The following is a 12,193-nucleotide window of genomic DNA, read 5'->3' on the forward strand; positions in this document are numbered from 1 at the left end:
ATGGTGATTATCTGGGTCGTGAAGATCTTTTTTGTACAGTTCTTCTGTGTATTCTTGCCATCTCTTCTTAATATCTTCTGCTTCTGTTAGGTCCATACCATTTCTGTCCTTATCGAGCCCATCTTTGCATGAAATGTTCCCTTGTTTCACTTAGCATAGTATTTTCAGGGTCCATCCATGTCACAGCCTGTGTCCCAATTTTCTTTTTAAGGCTGAATAATATTCCATCATATGTATTAATATGTATCACCCTTTATCTCTTCACCTCTTGATAGATACTTCGGTTGTTTCCACCTATTACTAGGCTGTTGGGAATAATGCTGCTATGAACTGTTGATGTACCAATATCTGTTTTGGTACCTGCTTTTTATTCCCCAAACTTTAAACTTTTTATTTTGTATTGGGGTATAGCCAATTAGCAATGTTGTGGTAGTTTCAGGTGGACAGCGAAGGGACTCAGCCATACATACACATGTATCCATTCTTCCCCAAACTCCCCTCCCATTCAAGCTGGCACATAACATTGAGCAGAGTTCCACATACTATACGATAGGTCCTTGTTGGTTATCCATTTTAAATACAGCAGTGTTGGGTACCTGCTTTTAATTCTTTTGGGCATACACCCAGAAGTGGAAATGATGGATGCAAGATTAGTCTGGCTAATATCAGGGTTCCTTGAGAGTCCATATGAATTTTGGGCAGGGTTTTTCTTTCTGCAAAATATGCTACTAGGATTTTAATAGCAGTTGCATTGAATCTTTTAAAAAATATTTTATTTATTTATTTGGTTGTGCTGGGTCTTAGTTGCGGCTGTGGGATCTTTTAGTTTGGCCTGTGAGTTCTAGTTCCCTGACCAGGGATTGAACCTGGCCCCCTGTATTGTGAATGTAGAGTCTTAGCCACTGGACCACCAGTGAAGTCCCAATACTTCCTTTATGCGGGTAGAAGCTAAAGATTTGTGTTCAGTTTTTACTCTAAGATTTGTGCACTTTGGTATGTATATGGTATGCATTTATAAATAGTTTACTGATCAGAAAATCCAAAGAGAGAAGTTTACGAAATGAAGGTGAAAATCTCCCTTCTGCCTTCAATCTTATTCCCCAAAAGCACCCCCCAGTTTAAAATAGTGATAGATTTTTCTCTTTATGTACTGATCAGAAAATCCAAAGAGAGAAGTTTACAAAATGAAGGTGAAAATCTCCCTTCTCCCTTCAATCTTCCCCAAATGCGCCCCCCAGTTTAAAATAGAGATAGATTTTTCTCTTTATGCCTACAGAAGGATGTATATGTAATTTTTACCCAAATGGCGGCAGCCTATTGTTCTGCACTTTACCTTTCACAAGTAGACATGTATCTCGGGGATCATTTTAATCAGAATAATTAGCTGATCTATTCTTTTTACTTGTTGTTCAGTGGTCTATCCATGGGCTACCCAGTGTTTATTTATTCATCCCAGTATTGAAGGATATTCAGGATGTTTCCTGGTATATCTGACTACAAATTGTGTTATAATGTGTATTTTTGGACATATGCATTCCCCACATATGTGAGTATCTTAGAAAGGAATACATTTCCAGAAGTGGAGTCGATGCGTTGAAGTTTATGTGTATATTAAATTCTAGTAGATGCAACTTTTAAAAACTGTGTTCCACATTAAAAGAAAAGTAAGCTAGAAAATATGGGAGTTGTGGCAGAGTTGTGGTGAAGGAAAGGACTGACTGGTTCCATTTTCTTCCCTTAGAAACTCCAGGATATTATAAACTGCAACATGGTGTCTGTGGCCCAGGTGAGTCAGGGCTAGGAGGGACTGGGTTCAGAGTCAGCGTAGCTCTGACCACTCTGGGTGGTCCTCAATATCCCCCAGTACTGGACTTGGCATGGAGGCAGTGCTAGCGGAATAGTCCCTGATGGAAAGTAGGGGGACAGGAGTGAACTTGAGGAGGGGGCAGGAGTCTGGGCAGGTGAAGGCAGTGGAAAGAAGGAAAGACAGGATCCTCTTCATTCGTCCTGCAGATGACTAGAATCCTCCTGCCCGGAATGGTCAGCAGGTAAGAGGCAGTCTCTGTTTTTCACTCTGGATCTTTCCCCATCCAACCTCTGGCTATTTCTATTCCCCAGCTCTCCCATTCACATGTCCAACTCTTCCCTATCTCTCTGATCTTTCTGATTAGCACAGCGACTAAAGGGTGGGGAGGTGGGTAAATCACTGAGACCCTCTTCCCCGTTGGCAGTGACTGCCTTCCAACTAATGCTTCCTCCTCCAGGGGCAAAGGCATCATCATCAACATATCTTCAGTAGCTGACAGGAGGCCCTATCCATATTTAGCAGTGTATGCGGCCACCAAGGTACCCAGACCCACAGACCGGGCACAGGCTGGCTGCCATGCTGTTATTCCTACAGTAGCCCTTAATTCTGGCCCTGAGGTTATGGCGGAAAAGATCGGAATGTGTGTGTGTGTGTGTGTATGTGATGTTTCATCAGAGTCTGAAGCTATTAATAGGTCAGATATCTGGGGCACAGTCCAGTGGGCAAGTCAGATTTTGTGTTCTTTTTTTAAGAGCAAAGGAAGCTAGGATTTCGAGAACCGGTTAGGTGGGAGGAGGTCAGGGAATATACAGAGAATGGCGCGGCTGGAATGGAGAGTGAGGAGCATGGGAACAAAAGGAGGGCTTAGAGCAAAGAAACTTGCGGGTGTTAAGGTGAGAACTTGAGCCCTGAGGGAGGGGCCCCTCCGGGAACGGGGTAAGGTTCTAGGATACGGATGGCACGCCGGGACAGGGGGCGGGCTGGAGGACTCGACGCGGAAAGCTCGTCGTCCTGGGACCCTCCTTTCTTCTCCGCAGGCCTTTGTGCGAAGCTTCTCCGTGGCCGTGGGGGTAGAGTACCGCTCCAAAGGTGTCATCGTGCAGGTGCCTGACTCCAGAGGGAAGGAGCTCGAGAGGGGCAGGAGTGGCAACTCTTGAGGGGAGGGCTCTGAGGGAGGAGGAGCTTGGATTCAGTGAGGCTCCTAGGAGGAGGGGCGGGCTGGGAATGAGGTGGGGGTGAGGTCTGAAAGAGGACCGCGACTCAGTCTCAAAAAGCTTCGGTGGATGTAAATCAACTATACTTCAGTAAAATTTAAGAAAGAAAGGAAGGGAAGGCAGGGGAAAAAGAGAGGGAGAGAGAAGAAGGGAGGAAGGAAGGAAAAGAGAGAGAAAGAGGGAAGAAGGAAGGAAGAACCTTTTTTAAGAAAAAGCTTCCGTGGAACGAAAGTCGCAAGGGGTGGGTTCTCGAGGGGGCGTGGTCCTGGAGGCGTGGTCAGCACATACCTGGGGGCGTGGTCCGCAAGAGGGGTGGGATTCAGGGATTCTCGGAGAGGGCCCGGGAGCTTAGGCTTGGGAGGGAAGGGAGTTCTTATCTTGGCCCCTTTCTTACCTGCAGACAGTGAGCCCCTTTTTGGTTGAAACAAATATGACCTATCCCTTGAAAAAGGGACTGCTCGTAGTGAGCTCCGAAGACTTCGCTCGGCAAGCATTGGACACGCTTGGCCTCACTTCCGAAACCACTGGGTGCCTCAGCCACGCTGTGCAGGTGCTTTCCTGGGGGCAGTCCTAGGGTGCGAGCTGGATGGAACAGCCCCTGGTGCGGGTCCACTAGTCCTCAGAAAGGGGGAGACGGACAGAGAAGGGGAGGGCCCCTAGCCCGGGCTGGGGAGCCGGGAGAGGAGAGGGGAGACTCAAGAATGGGGCGTGTCTTGATCCTTGGTACCTCTCCTTCCCAGGATTTCCTGCTGACCATGCTCCTGCCCAGTTGGTTTTTTATCAGTCCTAGAGGATTTTTTCTGTTGGAGAGCTGTAATGTAGCAGGATTCCTTTCTCAAAGAACTTGACTAAAGGCCTTGAAGGTGTGACCGCTTGTCTGTCGTCCCCCGCCCCTTACCAGAGTCCTAAACCAGAATCGTTATTAGGGAGACCTCCCACCGGACAAACAGACCAGTGGAACGGAATTGGTCTTCCAAATACACGGACATTAGTGACAACTGCAGCATCTCAACTCTCTGGCAGCAAAATGGAGCTCTTAATATATGCCGCTAAGACTAGATAGATATTTGGAGAAAAACAAATATACACACACACATAATATATATGTACAAATATAGCTTGTAGCCATGATGGCTGCACAACTTTGTGAAATACTAAAACCCACTAAATTGTACACAATTAAAAAGGGTGAATTTTATGGTATGTGAATTAAATCTCGATAAAAATACTTTTAAAACAGAGAGCCCCTGTGTATGTATGTATGTATGTGTATATATATATATATGTATAAAGTTGGGTTTAGTTCTCACACCATGTACCTGCATAAACTCCAAATAAATTAGAAATCCCTAAATCTCTGTGTGAAAGTGGAAACACATCAACTAGAAGAATCCATGAATGAATTTCTTTCCATCTTGAAAGGGGGAGAATCTTTTATTATTAATATTGAAAATTAAAAGCAGCAAAAAAAAATTGAACTGTAGTTAATGACATACAGGCTGATTACTTAGGAAAAGTGTACTGACGTCTGTAATTTACTTTGAAATGCACTGAAAAGTTAGATGGATAGAGTAAATAGAAATACGGTTAGACAAGTATGGCAAAGTGTTGGTAACAGAATCTAAGTGGTAGACACATGTACACCTCTTTCAACTTTATTACATCTTGAAATTTTCCATAATAAAATGTTGGGAGAAATCCAGGAGCAATAAAATTAAATTTATAAATAAACCGACTTAAGCAGATTTAGAAGTCACTTAAGATGATATGCTTTTTATCACATTTCCGGTGAAGGACAGGCTCGGAACCCTGGAGAAGAAACGGACTTCTTTGAGGCGAAGCGCGGATGTAGACCATCTAGACCATCGAAGAGCGGTCGTTCTTAGCACGTCTTGGTGCGGGTGGTTGTGGGTAGCGCTCAGCGGAAGGAGGATAAACAAGGGCGGGCACCAGGCTGAGGCAGGTGGAGGTGGTCGCGCGATCTGGGTGGCGCTGCGGGCCTTGTGTCCGGAGCTGAACCTGGACGAGGGGAACACAAGCTGACTCCGCCGCCATCCAGGACATGCTAGAGGAAGTTACACACTGGTCGGCTTGTTCGTTACCTGTCGCCTGCCTCAAAAGCATTATCCCCACAGTTGGAAACCGTACCTTGGAAGGAAATTAAGCGAAACGCAATTTTGAGGTGTCTACTGTAATTTTCAAAAAATTTGAGCCAATTTTTAAAGATGTGTTTCAAAATCCGTGTGAAGAGCCACCAAAGTTACCACGAAGCAGGAAGCAGAGGATTCCTTGCAGTGTTAAGGAGCTTTTTAATTTTTTTTGAACACTTTGTTTATACTCAGGATAATTTTCATATGATTGGAGATGATTTAGTAAACTTTAATCATTTCCTTCTGTGCTGCTTGGATCTGATTTTCGCCAGTGACATTATATGCCCAAATAGATGAGACTCCTTGAATTCATCTTTAAAGGTTTACCATCCTGATTTTCATATTGCTGATTTTAGAGCTTCTGTATAGCCTCGCTGTATCACTGCTGTACTGTGTGAACTATAGCCAGAGGGATAAAAGAACACTACTTTAAGCCGTAGGTTTCAAAACTATTTGACAGGAAGACTTTAAAGGAGAGAATGTCTCCAGGGCCTTTCCAGTTTACTGACAATAGCGAAGCAGTGAACACGGAGTGTGAAGAATATGTTTTAACTGTTGGTGGTTATGATGAGAAGCTCTTTTGGGGAGAATATGCAGAAGAGGAAATAAACTCCTGGAAGGTTCACTGGTGATGCCCTGTTTGGAAACTGACAACCCAGACTACTGTGGCGTGTAACCGTCAACAATACTTTGAGACAAACAAACGTTATTTATACCTTCTACCCTACTGACAGGAAAGAAGTATTTCAGAAAAAAAGTAGAATCATTAACTCCTATTGCTTCAGTCACTCAAAGTGTGAGCTGATTACAGAGTATTGTGGCTGGATCGAAAAATGCACCAAGAAACCAAGTTATAAATACTTTTGAGTCTTGTTTGTGTAATCCTAGGGAAAACATACTGAAACATAATGAAAGTCTGCCAACACTATACTCAATCAACAGATGAACAGCCAGAATCTTGCATATACTTCGCTGTAAACAAACAGGAACTTGCAGAAATTTTGTATTATAAAATATTAGAGACCGCAATAGACATGTCAGTTATTTTAGAGCAGGATATATATTTTTCATCATTCCTTGATGGCCTGTTGTTGGAAATTGTCCTCTTTGCCTATAGCTCACTTCGTACTTTTCTCTGGATTGCTAAAGTTTTTAATCTGTGGCCATTTTATTCTTATAAGGTTATAGAGGTGGTGGAGTGACAGTGGAAACAGTGACAGACTTTATTTTCTTGGGCTCCAAAATCACTGCAGATGGTGACTACAGCCATGAAATTAAAGGATGGTTGCTCCTTGGAAGAAAAGCTATGACAAACCTAGACAGCATATTAAAAAGCGGAGATATTACTTTGCTGACAAAGGTTCATCTAGTCAAAGCTATGGTTTTTCCAGTAGTCATGTATGGATATGAGCGTTGGACTATACAGAAAGCTGAGTGCCTAAGAATTGATGCTTTTGAACTGTGGTATTGGAGAAGACTCTTGGCAGTCCCTTGGACTGCAAGGAGATCAAACCAGTCAGTCCTAAAGGAAATCAGTCCTCTGGAAAGACTGATGCTGAAGCTTGAAACTCCAGTACTTTGGCCACCTGATGCGGAGAACTGACTCATTGGAAAAGACCCTGATTTGGGGAAAAATTGAAGGCAGGAGGAGAAGGGGATAACAGAGAATGAGATGGTTGGATGGTATCACCGATTTGAGGGACATGAGTTTGAGCAAGCTCTGGGAGTTGGTGATGGACAGGGAAGCCTGGCATGCTGCAGTCCATGGGGTCACAAAAAGTTGGACACGACTGAGTGACTGATCTGAAGTGATCAGATCAGATCAGTCGCTCAGTCGTGTCCGACTCTTTGCAACCCCATGAATCACAGCACGCCAGGCCTCCCTGTCCATCACCAACTCCCGGAGTTCACTGAGACTCACGTCCATCGAGTCAGTGATGCCATCCAGCCATCTCATCCTCTGTCGTCCCCTTCTCCTCTTGCCCCCAATCCCTCCCAGCATCAGAGTCTTTTCCAATGAGTCAACTCTTCGCATGAGGTGGCCAAAGTACTGGAGTTTCAGCTTTAGCATGATTCCTTCCAAAACTAAGCCATGCCCGTGGGGCAGCCCAAGATGGGCGGGTCATGGTGGAGAGATGTGACAGAATGTGGTCCACTGGAGAAGGGAATGGCAAACCACTTCAGTATTCTTGCTTTGAGAACCTCATGAACAGTATGAACTGAAGTGATAGAGGTAGTGATCTGCTCAGAAGAGGGACTCTCCAGGGACATGGTGAAACACCTGAACAGCATCGAAGAACAGATTTTAGAGAATTTAGTATGGAGTCATGATTCTGCACTGTGGGAGGCTCTCCATGCTTCTGCAAAGTTCCTACCTGTGAAGAAGTTATATTCCCAAATAATTTTGAAACAGGAGGTAGGGACATCTTTCCCATGATGCCAGTGTCTCCTGGGTCAAAGAAATGGATGACCTTGTCATCCAAGGGTCAAAGAAATTTGGACTGACAGTGGAAGTCTTCAAAAGGGTAGGGAGCTGTTGTCTCCAGTTTCTGTCCATGAACGCTACAGTTCTCCTACGGCTGGGAGTGCTAAGAGACTTTGTGGGGAAGACTCCCCCCAAAGGAAACGCATAAGGACAGGATCATAACAGAGGGAACAAAATAGAAATTTGTTCCTTCTTTAAGCATTACCGCTGAAAATATGTCAGTTTCACCCAGACATTGTCTTCTGTTAATGGCCAGAGACATAGAATAGGGACTGCTGCTACGTCGCTTCAGTCGTGTCCAGCTCTATGCGACCCCATAGACGGCAGCCCACTAGGCTCCCCTGTCCCTGGGATTCTCCAGGCAAGAACACTGGAGTGGGTTGCCATTTCCTTCTCCAATTAGAATAGGGACAACAGGACATAAAATTACAGTCCCATTGAATACAATCCAGCAAATGATGCTGGATCGATCACATTGATATCCGTTTCCATGGATGGGTCAGTCCTTACGCCAAAGAGTGCTCTGCTGTCTAAATTCAGTGCAGCGCTTCTAAGAGTTTGAAAGATATCAACAACGTGATAAGGCAAGGTGAGCAGAGAACCAAGAAATGGGCGATAGGGACTTCCCTGGTGGTCAGCGGTTAAGACTCTGTGTCTCCAATGCAGGGGACACAGTTTCCATCCCTGGTTGGAAAACTAAGGTCTTACGTGCCTTGGCCAAAAAATATAAAAGCAAGCAATAGCTATCGATGGTGTTGTAGAATCACCAACCATCAAGAAAATGATGATGTGTTACTTAAATAACTACAGGATGTTGTCAGTGAAAGAGCAGATCATTAGCCCCTCCCCATTTCTATGATAAAAGCACTTTCAGGATGTTTTGCAGAAAGTTGGGGCTCTGTTTTGCAAAACATTCAGCCCTTGTAAGTAGTAAATATCACTGAGTTACAAGAAAACTTGCACCAAAATTAAGCAGGATTTTTTAAAACATTTGTCCAAAATGTAGTTGCAGATATATTTGAGTTGGATTGCAAACAAATGTTTTAAGTACCTTCTGAACATGTTAATAGTCATAGTTTTTCTTTTTTTTTTTTTTGGCCACACCACGTGGCCTGAAGGGATGGATCTTAGTTCCCTGATAAGGGATCAAACTCTTGGCTCCTGCAGTGGAAGCAGGAAGTCTTAACTCCTGGACCACCAGGGAAGTCCCAAAGTTTTTAACATATTTGTTCTTTGGGTTTTTCAGATGAAGTAAGGAGAAACTTCATCATTTTATAGCCCACTTTTTAAAATAATCAAATGTCTTCTCCTAGGCTTCATACTATGAGGGTGAATAATCTGTTCTTGGCAAGTATGCTTTGAGAGGCTTATGTTCCCAGTTTCATGTTGGGCAGGAGTCGGGTCCCATAGCATCTAGGGTAGAGGAGATGCACCAGCCTGTCTTTGACCCAGCGTGGTAACTGTACATTCAGGTGCCAGGACCATTCTGGGCTGTCCAGACTCTTCTCATGCCCTTCCTCTCCTCGAATGGAGGTAGATTTATACCTGAACCCCCTCACAATCTCCACGACTTACTTTCCAACCCTAAGCCCTCTTAGCCTGGTGTCACAACCTAGCAAGAGAGATACTTGCTCCTTTTTAAAATTACTATCATTTTGTTTTCTAAGCCATTAACTTAATTATATATGATTATATTATGTCATATAATTCTCAAAATAGGAAGCTGCTTCTCAAGCCAATAGAGTAAAATACAGAAAGGAGTTGTTAGAAACTGAATTTCCTATTAGTGAGATAATACCATGATAATAGGGGAGATGTTCTTTCTGAGGTCTTAATAGGAATGTTCATTCTCAGTGTCTTAATTGATCCCCTAAGAATAGTTGCCGGAGAAGGCACTGGCAACCCATTCCAGTACTCTTGCCTGGAAAATCCATGGGCAGAGGAGCCTGGTAGGCTGCAGTCCATGGGGTTGCTGAGGGTCGGACACGACTGAGCGACTTCATTTTCACTTTTCACTTTTCACTTTCATGCATTGGAGAAGGAAATGGCAACCCACTCCAGTGTTCTTGCCTGGAGAATCCCAGACATGGGAGCCTAATGGGCTGCTGTCTATGGGGTCGCACAGAGTTGGACACGACTGAAGGGACTTAGCAGCAGCAGCAGCAAGAATAGTTGAAACCTTTTCCAAAACCACAGTAATATCACCTCATACCTTTTAATTATACTATATACATCAATGAAACATCTGCATAGTACTCCCCTCTCTTTGTTCTCAGCTTCATTGCTACTTTGTAAGTTTCCCATTAGGGTTTTTATAAAGCAATTCTCTTTTTTTTCAAACTTTAAACTTTTATCTTGTATTAGGTTATAGCTGATTAATGGATTTCCCTGGTGGCTCAGACAGTAAAGAATCTGCCTGCAATGCAGGAGCCCCAGGTTCGATCCCTGGGTCAGGAAGATCCTGTGGAAAAGGGAATGGGATCCCACTCCCGTATTCTTGCCTGGAAAATTTCGTGGACAGAGGAGCCTGGTGGGCTACAGTCCATGGTGTTGCAGTCAGACACAGCTGAGCAACTAACACACACGCACACACATAGCTGATTAACAATGTTGTGATAATTTCAGGTGAATAGCAAGGAACTCAGCCATACGTACACATGTATTCATTCTCCCCCAAACCCCACTCCCATCCAGACTGGCATATTACATTGAGTAGAGTTTCATGTCACATGTGTGTTCAATAGTCCTTGTTGGTTATGCATTTTGAACATAGCAGAGTATATGACCTTCCCAAACCCCCTATTCTTTTTTTTTCTTTACTTATTTATTTGGCTGCACTGGTGGCTGTGTGAGGCTTTCTCTAGCTGCAGTGTGCTGCTTCTCATTGTGTTGGCTTCTCTTGTTGTGGAGAAGCCCCCACAGGCTGTAGGTGTGGGGGCTTCAGTAGTTACGGTTCCTGGGCTCTAGAGCACAGGCTCAACAGTTGCGATGCATGGGCTTAGCTGCCCTGCAGCAGTGTGCAATCTTCCTGGACGAGGGATTGAACCTGTGTCTCCTGAATTAGCAGGCAGATTCTTAACCGCTGGACCACCAGGGAAGTCTCCCATTAGGGTGTGATCCCTGGGCCCCTTAAGGATGTTTTCCAGGGCTAGGGGTGCAGCTTTCCAAAGAATCAATGGTTCAGTATTCACGTTTTCTAGTGTGTTTCCAGGAGCTAGAATGACATGGATAAGCAGTTCTTAATTTTGACAAAATGTTATCAAATTTACCATCTGAGTCACCAGGGAAGCCCTATGTAAGTTTATTAAATTGCAAACCTTATTTTTTTAATGCAGAGTATTTAACTCTAACCCTGGCTAATTTGAATTAGTCTAAGATTTGGCTATGAATTAGTAATTACGACAGGAAATTTATTGTTAAATTTTAAGAAGAAAAGTGACATTTTACTTTTCTGGAAATTACATCCTCATTTTTTGTGTAGTGTCTATCTGTTTTATAAGTCAAATAACATTAAGTCATCTTGAATCCATATAAATATATATTATACTTTTATTATATCAGTTCAGTTCAGTTCAGTCGCTCAGTAGTGTCTGACTCTTTGGGACCCCATGGACTGCAACATACACCAGGCTTCCCTGTCCATCACCAACTCCCAGAGCTTGCTCGAACTCATGTCCATCAAATTGGTGATGCCATCCAACCATCTCATCCTCTGTCATCCCCTTCTCCTACCTTCAATCCTCCTCAGCTTCAGGGTCTTTCCTGAAGAATGAGTCAGTTTTTCTCATCAGGTGGCCAAAGTATTTGAGTTTCACCATCAGTCCTTCCAATGAATATTCAGGGTTGATTTCCTTTAGGACTGACTGGTTTGATCTCCTTGCTGTCCAAGGGACTCTCAAGATTGAATCTTCTCAAGCACCACAGTTGCTGCTAAGTCGCTTCAGTCGTGTCCGACTCTGTGCGACCCCATAGACGGCAGCCCACCAGGCTCCCCCATTCCTGGGATTCTCCAGGCAAGAACACTGGAGTGGGTTGCCATTTCCTTCTCCAATGCATGAAAGTGAAAAGTGAAAGTGAAGTCGCTCAGTCGTGTCCGACCCTCAGCGACCCCATGGACTGCAGCCTATCAGGCTCCTCCGCCCATGGGATTTTCCAGGCAAAAGTACTAGAGTGGGGTGCCATTGCCTTCTCCGCCAGCACCACAGTTCAAAAGCATCAAATCTTCAGCACTCAGCTTTCTTTATGGCCCAACACTCACATCCATACATGACTACTGGAAAAACCATAGCTTTGACTAGACAGACCTTTGTCGGTAAAGTTACTATATATATATATATATATAAAATCAGTTCAATTCAGTCACTCAGTCATGTCCAACTCTTTGCAACCCCATGAATCACAGCACGCCAGGCCTCCCTGTCCATCACCAACTCCTGGAGTTCACTCAGACTCACGTCCATCGAGTCAGTGATACCATCCAGCCATCTCATCCTCTGTCATCCCCTTCTCCTCCTGCCCCCAATCCCTCCCAGTATCA

The 12,193-nt window shown here is 44.2% G+C and overlaps 1 protein-coding gene and 1 pseudogene across 1 annotated transcript in view; both read left to right on the forward strand.

The window, feature by feature from the left end:
* LOC104997692 (estradiol 17-beta-dehydrogenase 12-B-like) overlaps positions 1-4,371 on the forward strand; it is a 14,126-nt gene extending 9,755 nt beyond the window's left edge. Inside the window, exons 6-11 of the mRNA XM_010852591.1 lie at positions 1,742-1,786; positions 2,014-2,048; positions 2,265-2,346; positions 2,845-2,910; positions 3,422-3,571; positions 3,762-4,371. Of these exons, the coding sequence (XP_010850893.1) occupies positions 1,742-1,786; positions 2,014-2,048; positions 2,265-2,346; positions 2,845-2,910; positions 3,422-3,571; positions 3,762-3,869 (486 nt within the window). The 3' untranslated portion in view covers positions 3,870-4,371. The remainder of the gene's footprint in view (positions 1-1,741; positions 1,787-2,013; positions 2,049-2,264; positions 2,347-2,844; positions 2,911-3,421; positions 3,572-3,761) is intronic.
* A 712-nt stretch (positions 4,372-5,083) lies between these two features.
* Positions 5,084-12,193, forward strand: part of LOC104997776 — a 13,865-nt pseudogene continuing 6,755 nt past the window's right edge.

The sequence above is a fragment of the Bison bison genome, unplaced genomic scaffold, assembly GCF_000754665.1.
Source record: "Bison bison bison isolate TAMUID 2011002044 unplaced genomic scaffold, Bison_UMD1.0 scf7180017864313, whole genome shotgun sequence".
Taxonomy (NCBI): domain Eukaryota; kingdom Metazoa; phylum Chordata; class Mammalia; order Artiodactyla; family Bovidae; genus Bison; species Bison bison.